We start from the raw sequence: 24,451 nt of genomic DNA on the forward strand, positions 1-24,451 counted from the left end.
CACACCGCTGTTTGTCGACTGACGGAATCCTTGCATATGCCAACCCTCACGATGGTATAGAAATCATCGCACATGTAAGGCAGAGATCTAGAGCCAGGCCTCCCAGCCTCGTAGACGCACGCCAGCTGCCCTGCCTTGAGTCTCGAACAGCATCCCCTGCTTACACAAGAAGAGTATATAACACCGCTATTTCAACGTAGGAGTGCGAGATGCTGGCTGTGTACAACATATATGTGGACTGGGGTTGGCCTTACGACACGTGTCATGTTGTATTCCCTGCTGTGTTGACCCTACTGCTATCATCCCTACTAGCTAGAGATGGTTGTCTGGACGCCTTTTTGGCTGAGTGGTTGGATGTATGACATGTCATTAAAGCAAGGATATAGAGGTGCATGAAACAACTTCTACAAGACAGACGACGCAGTCAAACTGGCTGGAATGTCACCAGCGCTCCGCCACAATCTTAACCCTCACAGGCTTCCTAGTCGCTGCAACGATGTGTTCCGTCCAATCGATCGTCGCCTCACTCGTCTCAAACAGATCCAACTCAAACCGAGAAAAGAGGAGAGAAAGGAAAATGTACATCTCATAGTATGCCAACTTGCTCGCGATGCAACTCTGGCCGCCTCTGCTGAACGGGGCAAAATATGGATCCAGAGCTTTTCCTCGCTCCCCGAGCCATCGCTCGGGCTTGAAATGGAACGGGTCTGGGTAGACCTTGGGATTGTGGTGCATTGCATGCAGGCTGGTGGAGATGTATGTCTGTAGAAGAGGATCATGAGTCTGTGCCTCTACAAGAAGGGTTGACATGCATATACCCCGCCGGCAATAAAGTGAGAGCCAATACGGACGCCCTCGGGGGGAACGACTCGGGGCAGATTGCCCGGGAAGGGAGTATACAGGCGCAGCGTTTCTTTGATGACCGCGTTCTAACACACAATCAGTAATGGACAGAGGAGCCAGCAATCAATGGAACAAGGGGAGGGATCTACCAGGTACGGAAGCTGAGAAACATGGCTGATATTAGACTCATCTTTGATGTGAGGCGCTGCCTCATCCAGCTCGGATCGCAACCGGGCGAATACATCCCGGTTGCTCAGGACGAGGTAAACGGCCATGGTCAGGGGGTATGCCGTCGTCACGCCACCAACCATCATTGCGGAAGCTTCGTCAATCGTCACATCGGCCGGGGGGACGACGTAGTTGCTCTTCGGCTGGGGGGTCAGGAGATAGTCGAACAGCGGTGGGAAGCCAGCGTCCGCAATCACCGGACCTGCCGTCTTCTGCTGCTTCATCCGGTGGACGTATGTTGCAACGGTCTAGAAGATATTCAGCTCAGGCACTTGGCAGGAGGAAAACAAACAGGTGATAAATGACCTTCCGGAGCCCAATATAGCCGGGTGATATCCGTGCGACAAGAGATCTCGGGGCGAAACGCAAGGACGAGAACAGAATAGGGAAGTGTTTCACTTTCAGGCAGTATAAGCATCTGCAATCTGCATCCTACCCAGCGCCAGTGAGTCTACCTATATGCACTTGATTCACAAAGTGGTTGAGCGATCCGAGGACCGCACGTTGGCTGTCGCGGCACTGCGTGAGTCCCAGCGACTGACCGAACAAGACCATAGACACCACGTCGGCCTTGCAGTGTTAGCAATAAATGCTTTTCTCTGTTCGGTTTCCCAAGGGGTTGGAGGGTTGAGGCTGCTAACCATGGCAGATTGTGTGACCAAGTTGATATTGATCGAGTCGCCGGCCCGCGCATCGGCAGCCATCGAGTCCATACACCGGCGGGCGACTTTGAGAGTATACGGCACATACAGTGCCACGGCCTTGGGAGAGAAAGCATGGCCCGCGATGGAGCGCTTTACTTGGTGCAGTTGCGGATCTACCATGGTGCCCAGCGACTCCGGGTTGCCGATTGCCGCGTAGAAGAATCGTGCTTTGAGGTATGGAGACCCCAAGCGAACGACTCTGAATACTCATCAGCTATAATCCCCGGATCGAAATGAGGCTGCATCATACACTCGATGAAAATCAGGGTCGTTGACATGAACATGGTTTGGGCCGATCCGAACAACATCAGAACCTGGACGAGTCAGCAGTGGTCCTCATTGGAGACAGTACAATTATCAAAATCACCATATCTCTCGTGCAGCTTCAGCACTTGTTTGACGTAGACTCCGCCTAGGATCACGTCGTAGTAGAATTCATACCATGTTGTGAGGGAGGCCATCCATGGCCCTGGCACCTTTCTCAGAGGATGGAAGACGAGCCGTGCAACTACGACAGCCAATGCCCAGGCGGACAGCACGGTCAGGATTGTAGCTGGAGACCACTCGAGGTGTTGGAGGCTGTCGGAAACACCCTCTAGCCACCGTGCCGTGCGGTTGAGAAAGTGGTGCATGGCGTCTGCGAGAAGTCTCTGGCTGTGCCCGCTAGAACTAGAAGAAGGCAGACTACTTGTATCCGTCATGGACAGTAGACAGGGGGATTGGTTTTGCCGGATAGTGTGCTTTATAAAATATGCTTGCTGTCGCTCTTCCATGTCTACCATAAAGCCAAGGCAAGCAGTATCACCATCCCTTGCACTGATTCCAATCGCGTCATATCTACCTGAAATGCTGATCAGGCCCCTTACCGAGCGCTTGTAAAAGAATGGCCGACTGTAGTTACACTCGTAGATGGCGAACGTGCTTAGTCTCGCTGTCTCGCTTACCTGCCGTATACCTCGGGTATACATACAGATATATTGTAGCTGGCCCATTACGATGGCTTTCTCGTCTGGAATATGCAAGGGATTACGGTCTCGAGCGAAAAGAGTCCTACTCGGAAAGACCCTCGGGGTGTGCATCCGACTAACCATGGAATGCTACGTTGGCTTCATGCGAGCCTCTACACCGATGGTATGAGCTGCATCCAGTTCAGCTATGTTGAGATCAGCCACGCTCTTATAATATCCCTATATTAGTGTTGCGGGGACCGACCATTGTACCGGTAACTTCTGATATCACAGAAGCAAGTCACATTTTGATTCGCTTCTTCCAACTCTTCAAGATTCAACTCCGCTCACCCAGGACGGAAAACTCAACTTCTTCCCTGGACGAGAGAGTGTGTGACCGAAATCATGGCGCGTGGAGGACCGTCTGCCTCTGCTTGCCTTTTTCCCATTCGTAGCCATGGCCGAGGCGACAAGGACAAGTGTGCGCTCCACGCAAGACAGATTGGCTCTCAGACGTTACAAGAGGTGACTGAGTACTGTGAACGAAACACTCTGAGGATTGATCACTTCCTGATGGTTGTCTGGGCGGTTATCCTACAACAGTTCACAGAAAATAGAACAATCCATATGGGCCTCCAACAGGTCACGCTGTTGGACTCGGCTTGCTCGTCAGGAATGGGCATGAAGAGCCGGATGAGGACAGTCTCAAGGTCATTCAGCCAAGCTACCTCGCTGAGCGAGTTGCTGCAGGCTGACCTCTGGACGACAACTGCAGTGGAGGCTGCGTCTTTCAACACGGGTTTGGTCATTTGCTCGCCTTGTTCGACCTCGATGTCCAAAAGCATTCCCAGTATAGGAACGACGACTTCTCAATCAGACAGTGTAAGTCAGTTCATTGCAAGAACAGTACAAATACTTACTAGACTCAGACGTGCGATGTGCTCCTTACGTTGCATATGGGCTCTGGGAAGGAGTTACCGACATTATGGCTTTTGCACAGGACGAGCATCCTTTGCGATGATTCCGCACAGTATCTTGCGGACTCGATAATCCACATAATCAAGTGCATGACCCAGGGAGACGCGCTCGATAGCAGTCGACTATCTACCTTGAGTGCAACACAACGGGCCAAGATCTACGAATGGAACAGGAACAAGGCCGGCGGTCTCTCCTCGAAGGATTCGTTGTACCACGCCATTCACCAAACATCTCTACAAGACCCAGATAACCCCGCGATCTGTTCGTGGGATGGCGACCTCACTTATTCGCAGTTGATGGATGTCTCCCGCCGGTGGGCATTCAAGCTACGGGAGCTGGGAGCTGGGCCCGGTGTAATGATTCCGGTGTGTTTCGAGAAATCGCTGTGGCCCATCGTCGCCATGTTGGCCATTAACCAAGTCGGCGCGGCGTTTGTGCCTCTCGACCCCTCTCATCCACCGGATCACCTGAAGGCCATTCTTAAAGTGTTGAACCCTAAGATCACGCTCGCGTCTTCCTTGCAACACGAGCTTCTGGGAGATAGCTTGCCCTGCAGCTGGCGGGTAAGCGAATCGTCCACGGCAGACCTCCCAGACTACGGCACCGAGCCGTTTCTCTCAGAGCCGTCTGACTATGCTGGGCCGGCATATTGTCTCTTCACCTCGGGAAGCACCGGCACTCCCAAGGGGTGCGTGGTGCATCATGCCGCGCTGGCCAGTGTCGCTAATCAGACGGCAGCTCTGCAGCTGGACCGGTCCAGCCGCGTCCTCCAATTTGCATCATTCAGCTTTGGCGTCTCGCTGATTGAAATATGGTGTAGCCTGTGTGCGGGCGCCACGGTATGCATCCCGTCGGATGCGGATCGTCTGAATCGGCTGCCCACCATGATCGCCACGATGCAGGTCAACTGGGCAATCTTGACGCCCACCATACTTGACCTGCTCCCGCCAGAAGCCGTCCCTAGTCTGCAGACTATCGTGGTGGCCGGTGAGCCCCTGAAGGAGTCGCAAAAGTCTCTCTGGGCCGGTAGGACTCGGCTGTTTCAGGGCTACGGGTTGACCGAGTGGGCCGGTATCTTCAGCGTATCGCCCCAGATTCACGCCGAGGATAAAGTGAGCAGCATCGGGATGCCACAGCACGGTTCGTGCTGGCTTGTCGACCCGCACGACCCCGATCAACTCGTGGGGATCGGCGTGGTGGGAGAACTCGTCATCCAAGGCCCGAGTCTCGCACAGGGCTATCTGCAGGATCCTCATAAGACCGCTATAAGCTTCATGGTCGATCCCAGGTGGGCCCCGAAGGAAGCGAGTACCAAACACCAGAGGCAGAGGTTTTATAGGACTGGAGACCTTGCCTTCTTCCATTGCGACGGATCGCTTCAGTATGTCGGCCGCAAGGACCTACAGCTCAAGATCCGGGGCCAGCGGATCACGTTGAGCGTGATCGAGCATCACCTGGCGCATGGGAGTCCGGCTCTCCGTGGGGCCGTGGTGGATGCCATAACCCTTGCGGACGAAGACCAGCTCCGCCTCGCTGTCTTTGTCCCGAATGAGCAAAAGCCAGTCGAAGCTCCTGGGCTTAAAGACAAGGGGCAAAAACGGACGATTTTCGCCGTGCCTGATCAGGCGTTCACGTCCAAGGCGGATGCTGCCAAGAGGAGACTCCAAGGTCAACTGCCCCGGTATATGGTTCCTGATATCTTCCTCTGTGTGAACCAGCTCCCCGTCACGGTCACCGGTAAAATAGCCAGGAGACAGCTGCGTGATCAGGTGGGAATTCTGCGGAGTGGGGAGTTGGCAGCCTTGACCGGACTGGGCAACGCAGCCAGCCATACTGAACCCAGCACACCGCACGAGCGTCTGATACATGGCCTGATTACAGAGCTGCTCAAACTGCCGCCGCACGCCGTCGGCATGGGACACAATTTCTTCGCGCTCGGGGGCGATTCCGTCCAGGCGATGAAAGTGGTTGGCTTGGCCCGGCAGCGCGGGTTGGCTCTCACTGTCAAGGACATCTTCGATGCTCCAGACCTGCGAACGCTGGCCCAAAAGGCTAAGGCCTCGTTGCAATTGAACTCTCGCGATCATGCAACCCCTCCATTTTCGTTGTTACGGGCAGAGGCCAGACAGACGATAGTCCAGGCAGCGTCGGATCTATGCCATGTTCCTTTGCAGCAGATCGAGGATATCTATCCATGCACGCCGCTGCAGGAGGGCATGATGGCGCTAGGGGGAAGCAGGCCAGGGACATATGTCGCGCGATTCATCTGTCAGATTGACAGACAGGTCGATCTTAGCCGTCTTCGCTCCTCTTGGGCCACTGTCGTGGCCGCCAACCCGATCTTGCGCACGCGAATAATCCAGGTGGAGGGAAATTGCATGCACCAGGTGGTGCTGAAGGAAGAGTTTAAGTGGGATGCGGATGACGAGTGGCAATCCTATCTTGACAACGACCGCTACACGTCCATGACGCTGGGAGATCCGCTGGTCCGCGGCGCTGTGCTCCGGGGCCGAGAGGATCCTAGGACCATGTTCCTGGTCCTAACAATGCATCACTCTGTGTGTGATCGCTGGGCAGTTGGTCTATGGCTCAAACAGCTTCACGCTGTGTATCAGGGAGAGTCTCCCCGAAAGCATTCCTTTGCCGCTTTTGTGAAGTACATCAGGGAGGCTCAGGGGAGCAAGAGCCAAAGCTACTGGGAAAACCAATTCGCCGGCCTGGAAGCAGAGACCTTTCCTCCCTTGCCGTCTCAAGACTACAGGCCATGCCCATCGGAGTCGCTCCAGCTTCAAGTGACAGGAGATGCACCCACCGGCGCGACGATGTCGAGTTTCATCCGACTCGCCTGGGCCCTTGTTATCAGCCAGTACACTGCAGCGAATGATACAGTATTTGGTGTGACGGTTACTGGACGGAATGCACCTGTCGACGATGTGGAAAATCTACCTGCGCCCACGATCAGTACGCTTCCATTTCGAGTCCAAATCGATCCGGACCGCACGGTTAAGGACGCGGTGGCTGCTATCCAGCAGCAGTCCAGCGAGATGATTCCGTTCGAGCAGGCCGGCCTGCAAAACATCAGGAAATATAGCCGGGAGGCCCAAGACGCCTGCGGCTTCCAGACTCATCTTGTCGTTCAACCAGCGTGGCAGGATGACGATCGATCAGAATCATTCCTCCATCTGATCGAAGACGGCGCCTCCGTGCAGCGAGGGTTTGCTTCATATGCCATCGTTCTTCTCTGCAGTCTCACTAAAACTGCGGATATCAATATCACAAGCGAGTTCGACCCAGATGTCATCCCGCCGAGCATCATGCAGCATATTCTCGGTCACTTTGGGAATGTCCTCCAATATATCCTCGCTCATCCGCATAGCAAGCTTCTGGATGTTCCAATTAGCGACTTCGACGCGGCGAGATTGAGGGAGTGGTGTAGTGTCGTACCGCAGAGTCAGCCGGAATGCGTCCACGAAGTCATACGGCAGCGCATTATTGAGTCGCCGAACGCGTGTGCGGTCCATGCATGGGACGGCAGCCTGTCTTATGCTCAACTAGATGGAATGTCCACCCGGCTCTCTATTTGGCTTGCGCTTCAAGGGGTTGGGCCAGAGATCTTTGTTCCTCTCTGCTTTGAAAAGTCCCGGTGGACGATCGTTGCTCTCTTAGCAGTCATGAAGGCCGGCGCGGCGTTTGTCCTTCTCGATCCGTCGCAGCCACTTCAGCGTCTGAGGGATATTTGCGAGCAGACCAATTCCCCGGTCATCCTGGCGTCGGAGCAGAATGCGGATCTCGCGGCGCGCCTGCAACTGACGGTCCGGGTCGTCAGTCAAACAACCCTGCATCAACTGCCCGCCTGCCTGGAGAACCAGCGAGGCCCTGTTGTCCATCCCAGCACGGCTCTCTACGTGGTTTTCACATCCGGCTCAACTGGCACCCCCAAGGGTGTCGTCGTGGAACACCAGTCCTACTGCGCCGGGGCCAAGTTCCATATCCACGGGCATCGGATGTCTTCACAGTCCCGTATGTTTCAATTCGCCTCGTACGCCTTTGATACCAGCATTATCGAAATGCTAAGCACGCTTATGGCCGGCGCCTGTATCTGCGTGCCCTCGGAACATGATCGCCAGAACGACCTGGCCCGAGTGGTTGAGGAGATGGCCGTCACTCACGGGTTCCTGACACCCTCAGTGGCCCGCGCTCTGGCTCGGACACACGCACATCCGTTCGAGGTCGTCATCCTAGTCGGTGAGCCGATGACGGCGTCGGACATCGCATACTGGACACAACACGCGCGGCTGATGAACGAGTACGGGCCGGCCGAGTGCTCTGTTTGCGCCACCCTCAACCCGGAGGTGGGCCAATGCTCCGATCCCCGCGATATAGGGAAGGGGATGGGCGCCATCTGCTGGATTGTTGACCCGGAGGACCATGACCATTTACGACCCATCGGAGCTACGGGCGAGCTTCTGATCGAAGGGCCCATCGTCAGCCGTGGCTATCTGGGGAATACCATGTTGACCGCGGAGAAGTTCCTTGCTGAACCCCCTGCGTGGCTACGGGAAATCCGCCGGGACGGTCCGCGGACTCGGGTCTACAAGACGGGAGATCTGGTGCGGTATAATCCCGATGGCTCGCTGCACTATGTCGGCAGGAAGGACACGCAGGTTAAACTGAGGGGCCAGCGTGTTGAACTGGGCGAGGTGGAAAACGGCGTCCGCTGCTGCATGCCGGGGATTGTGGATGTCGTGGCGGAGACGTTCGTTCCCCGGGGAGGGGCACAGGGCCAGCCGTGTCTCGTGGCCTTTATTTGGAGTGAAGATCCATGTCAAATCCCCAGTGGAGACAGTGATGACGGTCCGTTGGCCTCGGTCACAGACGCATTCCACGGTCAGGTCGCCGCGTGTCTGGAGGACCTGGACAAGTTCCTACCCCGGTACATGATCCCGGATGTTTTCATCCCGTTGCGGCGGATCCCAACCAATGTCTCCGGAAAGGCGAACCGGTGCTTCCTGCGTGAGCTTGCTGGGAAGTTGTCCTGGGCCGAGCTAGCCGCATACCAGCCGAAAGTAGAGGATCGGCAGACGCCCATGAGCGATGCAGAACGGACAATGCGTGAGGTCTGGGCCCAGGTTCTGAACGTAGCACCAGAGGAAATTGGGGTCAATGACAGCTTTTACCATCTGCGAGGAGACTCGATCAGCGCAATGCAGGTCGTGGCTCTGTCCCGGTCCAGGGGGCTGTTTACCTCGGTCCAGCACATCCTACGCCATCGAAGCATCGCGAGGATCATCCAGCATGTTCAGAAGCTGAGCACGCGAGAAATAGAGGAGGCAGAAGAAGTGCCAGGGGTTTCTTTTGGCTTGTCACCCATCCAGAGAATGTTCTTTGATATCCAGGCCGATCCGCGTCAGCAGTACAATCAATCTTTTCTTCTGCGTCTGTCCTCCGCCATCGAGATGAGAGACATTGAACGAGCTGCTCGGGCGGTGCTCAAGAGACATTCGATGCTGCGGGCGCGCTTTAAGCAGCAACCGGACGGACAATGGGGCCAAATGATCACCGATACGATCGACGGCTCATATCGTTGCACAATGCATACCCTGTCCAAGCGCGACGGATGGGATTATATCCTCGCGAGGGCCCAGCAAGCTATCAATATCGAGACGGGACCCGTTTTCTCTCTCGATTTGCTACGTGCCGCGTCCGACGGCCAGTATCTCTTTCTCGTTGCACATCATCTAGTGACGGATCTAGTGTCCTGGCGCATCATCCTCTCTGATCTGGAGGCATTTTTGGGGGATCCGACAGCGACAGGGGCAGTCAACAAACCTCAGCCACTCTCATTCCAGGTGTGGTGTCGGCTACAGGAGCAGTACAGCCAGCAACATCTGGATCCTGCCACGGCATTACCGGCAGAAGCACAGAGCCGGTCTTTGTCCGATCCGCGACCCTTCTGGGGACTCGCGGGCCAGGAGAACGTGATGGGAGACAGGATAGTTGAACATTTTACCGTGGGCAGCGACCTCACGCAGCAGCTGCTCGGACCAGCAAACGTGGCATTGAATACACGCCCCGAGGAAATCTTCCATGCGGTTCTGCTATCCGCTTTTCATCTCGTCTTTCCAGACCGCGGCGCAAGCCCACCCCTGATCTTCGTAAAGGCCATGGCCGAGAGCCGTGGGACGCTGCCATCGATCTGTCCGAAACAGTGGGATGGTTTACCACTCTCTTCCCTGTGTCGTTGCAAGTAAGCGACAACGCGAGTCTCATCGAGATCCTCCGGTTGGTCAAAGACACGCGCCGCACAATCCCGCAGAAAGGATGGGCGTACTTCACCTCGCGGTATCTGCACCCCGAGGGGCGGGCTCGATTCGAGACCAAGAGCCCCATGGAGATCGTCCTGAATTATGCAGGAGAATATCAGCAATTCGAGCGTCGCGATGCTCTGTTTGTGCCGGACAGCCATAGTATTCTTGGGTCGCTCGATGCCGGGGATCGGATCGAGCGACTCGCACTGTTTGATGTCTCAATCTCGGTGCAGCGTGGTTGCCTAGCGTTCGAATTCATGTACAATCGCCGGATGAGCCATCAGCGGGCAATCAAGGCATGGATCCAGGCCAGTAGGGACGGCCTCGCTCAGGCGTGCAGAGTCTTAGCGGACGCTCCGCCGCAACCCACGCTTTCGGACTTTGCGCTGTTGCAGTTGCCCTACGCAGAATTTGGCCGGCTGGTCTTTGAGACCTTGCCTGATCTTGGGGTCCAGACGGACAATGTGGAGGACATGTACGTCTGTTCTCCCGTTCAGCGGGGAATGCTGCTCTCTCAGGCAAAAGACGGCGGCCTCTACAATGTCCGGGTGACCTGGAAGATTGAGCCAGCAACAGCACATGCCAGTGCTGCACAGCGTATCGAAGACGCATGGCAACAGGTGGTTGACCGGCATGCTGTGCTGCGTACTGTCGTGGTTGAAACTGGGTCATCCGAATCCTACCTGGTGCAGGTAGTCCTGAAACGCGTCACTCCAGACATCGCTCACACCGATCTCCCGGGGCGTGACCGTCATCCCTGGCCAAAGGGCCGGCCTTTACATCGAATGACTCTGGTCAAGACGAACGAGGCCTTTCTATGCCACATCCGCATCAACCACGCCATGGTGGACGCCACCACAATGGACATCATCTACCGAGATTTCGAGCTCGCGTATCACGGCAAGCTGTCGGCCCATCCGGCTCCTCCGTTCCGGGACGTGATCTCATACCTGTGCCAGAAACAGCCCCCGGAGGAGGAGGCCAGAGAGTACTGGACCGCGTATCTCTCCGGCGTCCAGCCGTGCCACTTTCCGCGCCTCAATTTCACGAAGCGGCGGCGATCAGACCGCGAGCACATCGCGCGCATACACCTCTCTGCACGCGACAGACTGGATGCGTTCTGCCGAACTCGCAACGTGTCTACGTGGAGTGTGATCTGCCTTGCATGGACGCTTGTCCTGCGGTCGTTCACCTACTCCGACGACGTGTGTTTCGGCTATGTCAAATCAGCGCGGGACCTGCCCATCGAGAATGTCGAGGAGATCGCAGGCCCGTTGCTCAATGTGCTGCCTCTGCTTATGTCCGTGAGCGAGGGGCTGACAATCGATGCGGCTGTCCAGGCGATCAAGGACGACTACCTTGGCAGTCTTGCGCATCAGACGTTCGCCTTGTCGGACATGCACCGCATTGTCCAAGGGTCGAATCAGGCGCTGTTCAATACTATTGTCGATGTCCAACGCAGGGACCAGGGGGGTGAGGAGACGGAGACGCCAAGGTCAATTCGCAAGGTGAGCAAGGAGGAGGTAACAGAGGTATGGTGCCCTACTCCGTCCGTTTATTTAATTGCATACTAAGTGACACAGTACGATCTAGTGCTATCGGTAGACGCCCTCGGCTCAGAAATCGACGTTCAGCTGAGATACAAGACGACTTGTGTTTCCGAGGAGCAGGCGACTAGCATCCTGGCAACATTTGAGAAAGCTCTACAAGCCATAATCGCCGACGATCAGAAATTAGTCCAGCAGAATGAGCTGTGCAGTGAACATGACAAAGCCCTGCTCTGGAGCCGGAACAAGACTGTTCCTCGGAGCGTCGAGGCCTGCGTCCATGACTTGATAAGCAAGCATCACGGCGACAGGCCGGCCGTCTGCGCGTGGGACGGCGACTTGACGTATCGCCAACTCGACCAGAGCTCGTCGCAACTGGCGATGCATCTGAGGACGCAGGGTGCCGGCCCAGGCGTCGTTATTCCACTCTGTTTCTCCAAATCGCGCTGGACGCCCGTGGCGATGCTGGCGGTGATGAAATCCGGCGCCGCGTTCCTTGTTCTTGACCCGTCGCACCCATATCAGCGATTGACAGAGCTCTGCAGCAAGGTCGATTACCCTATGATCGTTTCTGCGGAGAGCCATACACAGCTAAGCGCAGAATTAACCTCCAATATCATAGTCTTGGGCGACAACCACACCTCCTGGCCGTCCGCCGCTCCGCTGCTCCCCCGCGTCCGCCCCAAAGACGTGCTATATGTCGTCTTCACCTCGGGATCAACAGGCAGCCCGAAAGGCGTGGTGATTGACCACCGCGCCTACTGCACCAGTGCGTCGGCGCATATGCCCATTCTCGGGCTGGACTCGTCTGCCCGGGTGGCCCAGTTTTCGTCGTACGCGTTCGACGTGAGTATCATGGACCACCTGACGACGCTGATTGCGGGCGGGTGCATCTGCATCCCGTCCGACTCGCAGCGCCATGACGACCTGGCGGAGACCATCAGGCAACTCCGGGTCACACATGCGGTTCTGGTTCCGTCTGTCGCGCGCCTGCTCCCCGCCGACGGTCTGGACTCGCTGTCCACGTTGGCTATGGCCGGTGAAAGCATGACGGGGACGGACGTCGCTCGGTGGGCGGGCAGTGTGCGGCTGATCAACGCCTACGGGCCGGCAGAGTGCTCGGTCCTGGCCACCGCTCAGGGTTCAGTCAGGTTAGACACCGACCACGCGAACATAGGGCATCCGATGGGGTGCGTGTGCTGGGTTGTCCGCCCTGAGAATCCGCAGCAGCTGGTGCCGATCGGTGCCGTGGGAGAACTCGTCGTCGAGGGTCCGATTGTCGCAAGGGGATACTTTAACGATCCTACCAAGTCGGCAGAGGTGTTTGGGCTATCGCTTCCCTGGCTGGAGCATCACCGATCGCCCCAGGACCGTCACGGTGTGTACCGAACCGGTGACTTGGTCAGGATGCATTCTGACGGAACGTTGACGTATGTCGGACGCCGAGACAATCAGGTCAAGCTTCGAGGGCAGCGGATTGAGCTGGGCGAGGTGGAGGAGCACATCCGACAATGCTGCGCTGGTGCCAGCGAGGTCGTGGCCGAGGTGTTGATCCCCCCGGGGGCCAGCAACCCGCAGCTTGTGGCCTTTGTATGGATATCAAGCCTTACTCTTGGGAGTGCAGCCGGGGACGTTCTGGCTGGGTTCACGGACGAGTTCCAAGCCTTTGTAACTCACACCGAGACGCGTCTCCGGCAGGCTGTCCCTGCGTTCCTGATGCCGTCGATCTTCATACCTCTAGCCCGAATTCCGCGCACTGGGTCCGGAAAGATCGACCGAAGGAGCATTCGTGACGGCCTTTTGAGTCTCCCGGCTGGTGCGCTTGACCCAATTCGCCGACGGAAGGCCCCGAAAGTAGAGCCCAGGACGCATGCAGAGCGACAATTGCAGAAGATTTGGGCCGAGGTTCTCCATCTTCCGCTGGAAGACATTGGCACCCAGGATCACTTCTTCCATCTGGGCGGCGACTCGATTGATGCCATGAAGGTGGCTGCTTTGGCCCGGGGTGACGGACTCGCTGTCGGCGTCAGCGACATTTTTAACCAGCCGGTGCTGACGCTCCTCGCCAACGTGGCAGCTCCGTTGGCGCAAGGCCCGGTCCGACAGTTTGAGCCGTTCAGTCTGTCGAGGGTGGTGGACGCCGATCCCCAGGCTCTCTCTGATATGATACTGAGTAAAGGGATGGTGCCATCTCCAGTACAGATCGTCGACGCATTCCCGGCAACAGAGGTCCAGGAATTTTTCGTCAGACGGAACACGCTGCACTATTATAACTTCCGTCTTCGGGGCAGACTCGATATCGATCGACTCCGTGCCGCGTGCGACGAGGCGATGTCCCGTTTCAGTATCCTGCGCACCGTCTTCCTGGACCGCCACGGCAGCTACGAGCAACTGGTCCTTGAAGGGGTTCGTCTACCATTTGAGCATTACACTTTTGGCCGGGATTTCGTCTCCAAAGCTCAAGCCCTGTGGGAAGACGATCGATCGCGTTTTGAGATCGCCCGCGAGCTGCCCGTCCGCTTCATCCTGGTCTCTGGTTGCGACACGGACCATCTGTTTACGATTCGCATCTCGCACGCGCAGTGGGACGGCGTGTCCATGCCGCGTCTCTTCCAAGATCTGGCTGCCGCGTACAATGGCGTCGCCTTGTCTCCCACCTCGGGCTTCTCAGACGTCATCTACCAACGAGCCGTGCAGCGAGGCGAGGCCGGGTTCAGCTTCTGGCGAGAATATCTGGATGGAGCTGTGATGACTATCCCTTTCCCACTCAACTCGGAGTGCAACGTGCAACCGCAGACTGGTCAAACATTATGGCATGTTCAAGAGACCGCGCTGCCATCTCTTCCCCCGGGCCCCACCATGGCCACGCCCGTCATTGCCGCATGTGGATTCCACGTCGCGCGTCTCACGTCCCGCACCGACCTCACCTTCGGCCAAACCGTCAACGGCCGCAGCATGCCGCTCGAGAATATCGACGTGATCTTAGGGCCCTGCTTGAACTTCATCCCACTGCGCCTCCGCCTCCACCGCTCCTGGACGGTGCGGGATCTCCTCCAGCACGTCCAGGACCAGTACGTGCGTCCATTGCAGTATGATTACATGGAGCTGCGGGATATCGTGCAGCAGAGCACGGACTGGGCCGAGGGGACCGAGTTTGGGTTCATCGTGCAGCATCAGAATATCCAGTTGCAGCATGAGCTGCCCTTGGAGGGGGATGTCCAGGTGGAGTATTCGCTGTTTCCGCAGTTTGATCCCGTCCAGGAAGTTTTTGTTTTTTCGGAACCGCATCAGAGTCATTTGGAGATGCAGGTCTGTGCGAATAGTCGGGTTCTGGCTCCGGATGCTGGCAAGGAGTTGGTCAAGGCCCTTTGCGAGACGCTGGAGTTGTTTGCTGATAATCTAGATATGGTCCTGCCTCTGCCCCTCTGGTCTTAGTATCTTTATTATCTAGAGTATAGATTGCCTGCTAGTCTTGTTAGAAGTCATTCTACCATCTCCTGCTTATATCTAAATTACTACCTGTGAATACAGTCTTGAGATTTGACAATATCAATTCCAAGCTGACGACAAAATTGTACTCTGCTCGCAATTGAGGAGCTCTTTCGAATGCAGAGCCTGTAGGTTTGCAGCAAAAAGCGAATGAGAGCAATTAGAAAAGCCACGCGTAGGCTGTCCGCCAAAGTACCCGATGTCCCGATCCTGTGGCGCCAATCCTACTCTGGTGGAGATGAAGCTATCCACAAGGTACAATATATCTCAAACCGACAATAAAATAGACTTCTGGGACCGCTAATTATGTCCAATTCACGGCATCGACATTAATTAGATTATTAGCAAGACTACAGTCATCAAACCGGTGTCGGGCCAGACTCGTATTGTCCAGTCTGGAGTTATTATCATCAGGACAGACAAAGGATTGCCGGAATCCTGCCAAGACGAAGCCGTGTTTGAGGATTCTGTCCGTCTGCACTTCTGAAACACACACGATCCATCAAGAATATCGCCAGATTCCAAAGGGACAACCCTGCAGTGATCGCGGGCCCTTGCATTATTGTCGGCCCTCCTACTTTATTTCCACCAGCCATTCAGCGCAGGCGCTGAACGAGGGCGTTATGCTAGCCGCTCTACAAGATTGCAAGACCCTTGGCCGATCCTTCATCATTGATTGCTTTGATTGCTTTGATTGTCTAGACGAGATTCCAAAGTATTTAAACAAGGTGAGAGTCGATTGTCTTGGTTGATGCAAGTTCTTTCCTTCACACTTCATTCTCATCTGCTTGACGCAGTTGTCCTTCCTTTTACCTTTACCCACTTATTCATTCCTTTGACAATATGTATAGAAACTTCCTCCTTGCAGTGCTGGCACTGCTGACTGCATCTGCTCATGCCCACACCACCTTCACGACCCTCTACGTCGATGGAGAGAACCAAGGCGATGGGGTCTGTGTCCGCATGCACCGAGACCCAGAGAAAGCCACCAATCCCATTGAGCCTCTCTCCAGCAAGGACGTCGCCTGCGGTAAGTCTACATCTCCCATCCCTTGAGCTTCAGCTTCAACCAGACTAACAATATGTACAGGCATCGATGGCGAAAAAGGCGTCGCGCGCGTCTGCCCCGCCAAGGCCTCCTCCACCCTCACCTTCGAATTCCGCGAATGGCCCGACGCCTCGCACCGGGGCGCCATCGACAAAAGCCACAAGGGCCCCTGCGCCGTGTACATGAAGAAAGTCGACGACGCGACGGCCGACAACAACGCCGCCGGCGACGGGTGGTTCAAGATCTGGCAGGCCGACTACGATGCGACGGCCGGCAAGTGGTGCACCGAGAAGATGATCGACAACAACGGGCATATCTCCGTGCAGATTCCCGCCGATATCGAGGGCGGGTATTATCTTGTGCGGCCGGAGTTGCTGGCCCTGCATGCGACGCAGGATAACCCGCCCGATCCGCAGTTCTATGTCGGCTGTGCGCAGGTGTTTGTGCAGTCGACTGGGACGGCCAAGCCGCCGACGGTGAACATTGGCGAGGGGACGTATGCTCTCAGTATGCCGGGTATGAAGTATAATATCTACAAGACGCCGTTGGACCTGCCGTATCCTATGTACGGGCCGCCGGTATATGAGGCGGGTAAGACTGCGTCTGCCAACACTCGATCCGAGAAGTCTGCCGATACTGCGTCGTCGGCCAGTACTACGCCTACCAAGGCTGCGTTGGCCGACACTGGATCCAAGAAGTCTACCAATTCTACATCTAAACCGAGTTCAGTCCCCACCCAAGTCTGCAAGGACAAGACGAAGAGCAAGAAGGAAAAGACGAAGCGCGACACGCTAGTCCAGACCAAAGGCCTCAAGCCAGAAGGCTGTATCCTCGTCCGCGACAACTGGTGTGGATTCGAGGTGCCCTCCTATACAGACGAGCAGGGTTGCTCCGCTGTAAGTTCCTTTCCCTCTTCCCCTTCCTTTTATCAAGGAATCAAACTGACAAAATAGGCATCCCAAAACTGCTGGGCCCAAGCCGATGTATGCTACAACACGGCGCCCCCTACCGGCTCAAAACACTGCCAGATCTGGGAGAACAAATGCACTGCTCTCGACGATTCGTGCAACAGCGGGGTGTTTACCGGTCCGCCGAATAAAGGCAAGGACCTCACCCCGAAGCCGCCTGCGTTGGTGGGATCCACCAAGATTTTTCAGCGGGGGCTACGGTCGCATATGAAGAGAAGGAGACTTGCTCACGTTTAGTTGATCGGCACGAAATGGAGCATACCAGGGGAGGAACGGTGTTGAAGGTGCATGAGTGGTATATATCTAGACAAATCCTGCATAACTAGAAACTGATACGACATTGTCGTATAAAGTTCAAATTTCTGCAGATTTACTTCAGATTTACTTCAGATCCCAGACCTACCCAATTCGTAAATAATAAATGCGATCTCCTCATCAGCTGGAGCAACCGCAGGGACGCAGTTCTCGCCGTTCGCCCCATCAGTGCCTGTAAACAGACTGAAGATACCTGGGTTATTAGCTTGTTTGGGCCGCTGTGCGAGGCTAGAGAGTGAGTTTGACCATCCCAGAGAATGAAGGTAAATGCACAGGGTAATCTTGCTCATTCCAATATTGAGATGATGTATGTACAGGCTGACTGCATTCAATTGATTTTGAACCCCCCCGGACACAAACGTTGAAAAACGCCTTGAGGGTCATATTTCCCTGCGGTCTGTCTCAAGAATTTTTGCATTGCGTTGCCGTAGCTCGCTATAGGATCCTGCCAGGACGCAGCATGGTTGAGGTCAATATACGGATTATAGGCGCAGGCTGCCTTGGCGGCGCTGATGATGTTGTTCGAAAGTCTCTCGGCCGCCGCGCTGACTATGGGATACTCTTGCGGATGGTTGAATGTGGCAGACAGCAGTGCGAGGACGAGGCCTTGCCGGGGTACGTCTAACCCCAGGACGTTTCCGCCTCGGATTGAACTCTGATATGCTATGGCAGGGACAATGGGTTCCAGGCTAATGGTCCATTGGATGCTGGGGATACCTGACACCTCGGTGGTGCTCGCATTCCATATGTCGAAGACATGCTTCAGCAGGTCAAGGTTGTTCTCAAAGGTGACTGCAAATGTGATTTGTCTATCGCTGTTAGCACGTTTCTGGTGGTTGTAATGGCGATGACTTACTGGCGAGAGTTCGGGGACAGCGAACCTCCCCTGGCCGAGAGAGCTTCCAGTGTCATCACTTGAGTGCTGGCCATCATTTGAGGCTGGATAGAGGTGAATGGTCTGAAAGGGGCTGGATTCTCCTGGGGACTCGCGTAGGCTAATTGATTGGTGAGTATAGGACCCATGGCTGGGGTGAAGGCAAAGTTGTGGATGAGTCCGGCCTTGACGTCGTAGCTGGGGTCGGAGGTGAAGCGATAGAATGCGTCCAGCTGCTGGTCAAGTGTGCTCACTGGGTAGTAGATATCCCCTCCCCAAACCTGCCCCAGAGGAAACGTCCGGAAGACAAAGTTGGTCACAATACCGAAATTATTGGATCCTCCCTTGAGAGCCAGCCAAAGATCGTGCTCATTGTCCTTTGTCGCGTTGACAATCCTGCCATTCGCGAGGACCACCTGGTATTCGACCACGTTGTCACAGGCAAAACCAGCTTCCGTAGCAAAGTAGCCGAAGCCACCTAGCCTGTCAGAAAGGGTCTATCATGTTATAGGTCAGCTTACCACCCAGTGTAGTCCCTCCCACTCCAACAGGGCTATCTCTGCCTCCTGGTACCAACACCCCGATAGTGTCTAGGGCTGCATATACACCCCCCCATCGCTGTCCAGGTCCGACTGACACAAGGCTTCCGTCCGCGGAGGGAACAATCCAGTTTAACGCGCTGAGGTCAATAGTCACACCGTCTTGAATGTTGGCAATCCCAGCAATTGCTCCGTGACCACCACTGCGAACAGCAAACTTGCAGGCATTGGGAACAAGAACGACTATCGCTTTGGAAACATCCTGAGGGGAAGTTGCTGACAAAACGCACGAAGGACTGATCAGCTGCTCTTGCTGCGACCAGTACGACGACACCGAGGATTCGTATGCCGTGCTATTTGGATATAGTATCTTTGAGCCCAGGATACTCGTCAGAGCCTGACACTGCACAGAGTCAGTAAGTAGTATGCTAAGAAGGACGTTTGCCTTACACAAGTAGTTGCAAGTGCAAACGCAGGTAGAATGAAGATAGCAAATAGGATGCTACAAACGTTCATTCTGCAAGTATGCCACGAGGAGGAATCCTTGTGTAATGGCGGAGGGGAGCTGCAAGCGAAGTGGGGAAGACTTAAGAACTAGTAGTATAATAAATGGCTCCTGGTCTGATCCTGTCGGACTTTCTTGCTTCATCTCCCTAACTCTATTTTCTTTTTCTTTCTCGTATTCATTTCTTTGTCCTCCGATACTAACCCCAGCCTTGCAGGATGGACATCAACCAGCTACCCATCGTCAGCGATGATGCTACCAATGCCGTAGTGGATTCTACTTCTGCCATGGGGATCTGTGTACGTCTGATCCTGAGTCCAGTCCACATCGTAGATACAATTCTGACCACAGCAGTGCCTCGCTCTATCCACCGTTCTCGGCGACAAAGTCTCACTCCCCCCCACCAATCGCTACAAATCATGCATAGACTCCTATTTCTCGCAGCAAAACTCCAACCTCCAGCCTCTGTGCATCGTCTCCCCGACCACAGTCGAAGATGTCTCTGCCGCCATCACCACCATCACAAACAGCAACTGCCAATTCGCCATCCGCTCCGGCGGCCATACCAGCTTCGGCGGCGCATGCAACATAGCCAACGGCATCACCATCGACCTGCGCGCGCTCAATTCCATCACCGTCAGCGATGATCGCTCGACAGTGTCGGTCGGCGTAGGCGCATCCTGGGGCGACGTCTACGCGTTTCTCGATCCGCTAGGTCTCTCCGTCGCGGGCGGGCGCGCCGCACAGGTCGGCGTGGGCGGGCTCACCATCGGCGGGGGGATATCCTACTTTTCGCCGCGGTACGGCTGGACCTGCGACACGGTAACCAACTTTGAGGTCGTGCTCGCGAACGGGACAGTCGTGCAGGCCAACGAGAAAGAAAACCCCGACCTCCTTGTGGCACTCCGCGGCGGCGCGGCCAACTTTGGTATCGTTACGAAGGTTGATTTCCGTGCGTTTGAGCAGGGTCCTATCTGGGGCGGGACTGTTTATTATCCCCTTGACACGATTGACGAGCAGCTGCGTGCATTTGCCGAGCTGAACTCGGCCGAAGGGTATGATGAGTATGCGTCGCTGATTACCAGTTTTGGGTTCGCGAAGGGAAAGGGCGCGGCTGTGGTTAATAGCGTTGTGTACACGAAAGCTGAGGAGCGGCCCGCTGTCTTTGAGCCGATTATGAAGATCCCGTCGATGTTCAGCACGATGCGTGTGGCGAGCATGCATGAGATGTCGCTGGAGCAGGGGTCGTTTGCGCCGAATGGGAAGAGGTATGCAACCCTTTGTCCGTAACCACATGCAGGCAGCGCTGACCTGACAGGCAATTGGGTGCCGTGACGACGCATGCGTCGACGGTCCCCATGCTCAACGCGACGTATCTACGGTGGAGTTCCAGTTTGGCGGCCATCGAGGATATCCCTGGCATTGTGTGGTCCATCTCGTTGGAGCCGCTACCACCTGCGATCTATGCTCGAAGCTCTACTACGAATTCCATGGGTCTGTCGCAGGCTTCTGGCTCCCTGGTCGTCACGCTCCTCAGTGCTACGTGGGACGACGAGGCAGACGATGCGAAAGTCGAGCAAGCCGCGCGCGCACTCTTTGCTGGGATTGAAGACGACGCGCGCAAGCTGGATGCCTACGAGCCATACGTCTATCTGAACTACGCGGCCGAGTGGCAGGATCCGATCGCTACGTATGGGAAGAAGAGTATCGAGAAGCTGCAGCGAGTGAGTCAGGTCGTGGATCCAAAGGGGGTCTTCAAGAACAAGATGCCTGGTGGTTTCAAAGTCCCTTTTACAAGTAACTAGTTGTATGAGGGGCAATTCAACTCTTTACACTTTTCTCCAGTTCATCCAATCCCTGCCCATTGCCGATCATGCGATCCTAACCCGTTAGCCAGCACACCTCAAGGAAGTAGACTCATAACTCACCAACAACCAGGACGGACACCAGCGCGACAAAATCCTGATCGCAGCGCTATAAGGCCCCCTCCAGACCAACCCCCCGCTGCCCCYCCCYTTGGCCCCCAAAACATCATCTACAACCGACTCTGCAAACTCCTCAACCGAGCACCCCTTCGGCCCCGCCTCGCCCGTCGCCCACTGCGAGATGACATCCCTGATCGCCGCATAGCGCGAGCCCGCGGGCAACACCACCCGCGGCTCATTATCATGGAACGAGGTGGTGACGGTGCCCACCATCAGACACACAACTGCGACGCCCAAGGGGGCCAATTCCAACCTAAGCGTCTCGGAGATCTGCACGACGGCCGCCTTGGATGACGAATATACCCCTGCACATTAACCGTCAATCTATCTATCCCTAACACGAAATACGAAGGGAAGACAAGAGGAGAGGAGAAGAGAGGAGGATACCAATCCAAGGCGTATTCACCACGGCCCCCACGCTGCTGAGATTAACCACCCGCCCCCGATTGGCAACCAGCAGGTCTGCGAATCCCTGGATCATCCGCACAATACCCCACACATTCGTCTCGTAGACCTGCTTCGCGTGCTCCAGGTCTGCGTCCAGCAGGGGGACGGTATACCCCGCTCCGGCGTTATTGACCAGCACATCGAGCCCGTGTCCGTGATGCTGCACGGCCTTGACGGCGGCGGCGACGGAGGCCGCAGATGTCACGTCGAGCTGCAGGAGGGTGACGTTGGAGAGGATGGTGAGGGGGCCGGGGATTTTAGCGGGGGAGCGGGCGGTARCGAAGATGTGGTGGCCCCTTTTGGCGAGCGAGAGGGCGAGCGCGGCGCCGATGCTGTTGGCTGAGCAGCCGGTGATGAGGATGGTTTTGGGCATTGATTCGTTTTGATTTGGGATGGGATGATGTCTGTTGAAATTGAGATGAGACAATTGTTGTCTACAGATGGGGAGATCTTGTTTATGTGAGGGGCTACGGAGACAGGGGTCTATACACTATTGTTGTGAACTTGTGCTACGGTGAGATAAGAGGTTGATTATTCATGGCAAGGATCCTGCCTCTGCTGCCTATCTACTGAATACGTGAAGATTCCTACTGACAATCTCCAAAGAACATCAAAGCATATCAAGATGTTGACCCTAAACTGTGACGAAGAAAGGACCTGCGGAGATGACCAGATGAGGGGATTTGCAGATCAGCCTGGGAAGACTGACCAGTTTGGACTACTGCATCCTGTATCTGCAGCTAAGCTCTAGCCATCACACCAGCCCGTGCAAGTGCAACAGTGTCGCAAATAAATAACCATCACGACTATCGCTGCCTGTTTCCACGGAATCATGTCGGCATCCGGATTACCAGGACGCGGGTTCAACTTGCACGCTCCTTGGCTGTGTCCTATCCGGATCGACATATCGAATATCGGAGAAACTCGACTACGACGCAGGGGCCAAAATGATAGACTGGCCGTCTGTCTGTCTGTCTCGACTCGAGCCAATGCAAGGCGACCAGCCGAGAACAAGTTGAAAGCGTTATCTCAAGCATGTGAATGAATCATTGACAATATTGACAGGGATTATCATTACTATTAACAAAGGTCTCCGACAAGATCCTTGTCTACGGTATCATACAATGGAATGCTCCCGAATCTCCTGCTCAATGTTGACCTCACGGGATATTCCGTTTCCGTGCGTGGACGGCCTCCCTCCCCTTCCCGCCTGTATTTTGGTGTTCGTTGCAAAAGGAAAATCTCTCAGCTCATGGTACTGTCCCGTTGCGTCGCCCGGGAGATGCGATCGAGCTGGTTTAACCTTATCCATCTGATGGTCCACTGTGCCGACGACGGAGCGACCACCGCTAGAGCTTAGTCGTGAGCGTAGAGTCTTGAGAAGTGCCGAGTCCAGGACGTGGCTTCGGAAAAAGGTCGCGAAGAAGGGCATCGAACTGACGATGATGGCGACGTTGTTCTCAACATTTCTGGCCGTTATATCGTCAGCGAGGTCCACAAATTGTTTCTTTCCTGAGCTTACACGCAGATGAAGAGCGCACTCTGAGTAAAGGTGGTGTCGGCGGTGGTGAGCAGCCGAACGCGAAAAACGAGTGCGATGACACTCGCGATGATTCCCCTGCGCTACTCAGTATCTCGTCGGTGTTTGTGGTAGGTTTAACGTACATCATGGCGGTCGAAAAGATGATCAAGAGCTGCCATCGCTTTTTGCGAGGAAGTTGCAGCTTCGAGAGAAGCGGGAGCGGCAGAATGAAAATGTAGATGTCCAGAACCACGGAGAGGGTTCCCTGCACGACACCCCAGTATATCAAGTGCTCTGGTCTCTTGTTGACCAGCAAATCCTCCCATGTCTCTCCGATGTGCGGTGCGGCGTAGTACGATTCCAGACCGACTCCTGGCCAGTATAGGACAAAGGTGAAGAGCAGACCGAACCGGATGGCGTATTTCATTGACTTCTGGATGGTGAAGATCTGCCGACATAGAAGGAAAATGGAGGATTTCGCAAAGAAGATGACGGGTCCGAGGAGGACTCCTTGCGCGTAGAGAATCTAGGAGGTTCGCATGGTCAGCACTTGAAGAGCAAGCAGCGAGGAATAGTCATGCCTTCATGTATCTGCCGGTAAACCAGCACGCGGGGATATCCCACTGATGACGGGTGTACTTGAGCACTAGACAGATCATTAGTCTAATCCGCGATAAACCTGATGAAGCAGAAACTGACTAGCCAGAATCAAGCCATTATATGTCGCGGACAGCGCCAGCGCGATGACCACAAAGCCTATACCAGCGCTCGTCAACGTCCTTCATGAGCGCTTTTGGCGTCGCAACCTACCGTCGGCCCAAGTCAGCTTGCGAAAATTCGTATACAGCCTCGCTGCTGTGAAAAGGGCCGCCCAGGCAAGCGTCACTGTTGTCACCGCAATGGTCGCACTGGCCAAGGACGGTGGATTTACGAAGTTGGGTGCCTGGCCTGGTGGAGGTTGAGCTGCTGGAATGGCGCAAAGATCCGTTCCTGGTGGGAGGGAAGACATGGTGCGGAGACAGCATGGAAACTATCATGCTGTCTGTTGCCTTGGATATATCGAGTAGTAAGTAGAGAGCAATGGGTTGAGTGTTGCTTCAATCTAATGCGCTGGGGCCGTTTGCTGTTCGCATTGCATCCAGGCCAGTGTTCAATGCACTGACATGCTAGTATCTACTGCCTACAGTAGCTTCTCCCGGTATTA

The 24,451-nt window shown here is 55.3% G+C and overlaps 7 protein-coding genes across 7 annotated transcripts; 3 read left to right on the plus strand and 4 right to left on the minus strand.

The window, feature by feature from the left end:
* Positions 1-441: 441 nt before the first annotated feature.
* Positions 442-2,407, minus strand: Aspvir_000389 (cytochrome P450; the record flags this gene model as incomplete). The annotated part of the gene is made up of 8 exons (XM_043265525.1): positions 442-762; positions 819-929; positions 993-1,319; positions 1,378-1,469; positions 1,527-1,641; positions 1,713-1,974; positions 2,026-2,089; positions 2,143-2,407. The coding sequence occupies 8 exons, from the start codon at positions 2,405-2,407 to the stop codon at positions 442-444; spliced, it is 1,557 nt and encodes a 518-aa protein (XP_043121460.1).
* Positions 2,408-3,127: 720 nt separating this feature from the next.
* On the plus strand, positions 3,128-14,990 carry nrps12 (nonribosomal peptide synthetase fmqA; the record flags this gene model as incomplete). Its single annotated transcript, XM_043265526.1, has 4 exons — positions 3,128-3,604; positions 3,652-9,908; positions 9,965-11,540; positions 11,592-14,990. The coding sequence occupies 4 exons, from the start codon at positions 3,128-3,130 to the stop codon at positions 14,988-14,990; spliced, it is 11,709 nt and encodes a 3,902-aa protein (XP_043121461.1).
* Positions 14,991-15,887: 897 nt separating this feature from the next.
* On the plus strand, positions 15,888-17,297 carry Aspvir_000391 (lytic polysaccharide monooxygenase auxiliary activity family 9 protein; the record flags this gene model as incomplete). Its single annotated transcript, XM_043265527.1, has 3 exons — positions 15,888-16,074; positions 16,135-16,988; positions 17,046-17,297. 3 exons carry the CDS (start codon positions 15,888-15,890, stop codon positions 17,295-17,297), a joined length of 1,293 nt encoding a protein of 430 aa, XP_043121462.1.
* Positions 17,298-17,703: 406 nt separating this feature from the next.
* Aspvir_000392 (FAD-binding oxidoreductase) lies at positions 17,704-19,304 on the minus strand (the record flags this gene model as incomplete). The annotated part of the gene is made up of 4 exons (XM_043265528.1): positions 17,704-18,184; positions 18,232-18,727; positions 18,771-19,191; positions 19,239-19,304. The coding sequence occupies 4 exons, from the start codon at positions 19,302-19,304 to the stop codon at positions 17,704-17,706; spliced, it is 1,464 nt and encodes a 487-aa protein (XP_043121463.1).
* Positions 19,305-19,511: 207 nt separating this feature from the next.
* Aspvir_000393 (FAD-binding oxidoreductase) lies at positions 19,512-21,098 on the plus strand (the record flags this gene model as incomplete). Its single annotated transcript, XM_043265529.1, has 3 exons — positions 19,512-19,592; positions 19,648-20,561; positions 20,612-21,098. 3 exons carry the CDS (start codon positions 19,512-19,514, stop codon positions 21,096-21,098), a joined length of 1,482 nt encoding a protein of 493 aa, XP_043121464.1.
* A 16-nt stretch (positions 21,099-21,114) lies between these two features.
* On the minus strand, positions 21,115-22,098 carry Aspvir_000394 (uncharacterized protein; the record flags this gene model as incomplete). The annotated part of the gene is made up of 3 exons (XM_043265530.1): positions 21,115-21,174; positions 21,222-21,583; positions 21,666-22,098. The coding sequence occupies 3 exons, from the start codon at positions 22,096-22,098 to the stop codon at positions 21,115-21,117; spliced, it is 855 nt and encodes a 284-aa protein (XP_043121465.1).
* Positions 22,099-22,842: 744 nt separating this feature from the next.
* Positions 22,843-24,256, minus strand: Aspvir_000395 (uncharacterized protein; the record flags this gene model as incomplete). Its single annotated transcript, XM_043265531.1, has 5 exons — positions 22,843-23,194; positions 23,248-23,343; positions 23,391-23,773; positions 23,927-24,003; positions 24,058-24,256. The coding sequence occupies 5 exons, from the start codon at positions 24,254-24,256 to the stop codon at positions 22,843-22,845; spliced, it is 1,107 nt and encodes a 368-aa protein (XP_043121466.1).
* Between the last annotated feature and the right edge of the window lie 195 nt (positions 24,257-24,451).

This window comes from Aspergillus viridinutans (assembly GCF_018404265.1).
Source record: "Aspergillus viridinutans IFM 47045 DNA, scaffold_1, whole genome shotgun sequence".
Classification (NCBI taxonomy): domain Eukaryota; kingdom Fungi; phylum Ascomycota; class Eurotiomycetes; order Eurotiales; family Aspergillaceae; genus Aspergillus; species Aspergillus viridinutans.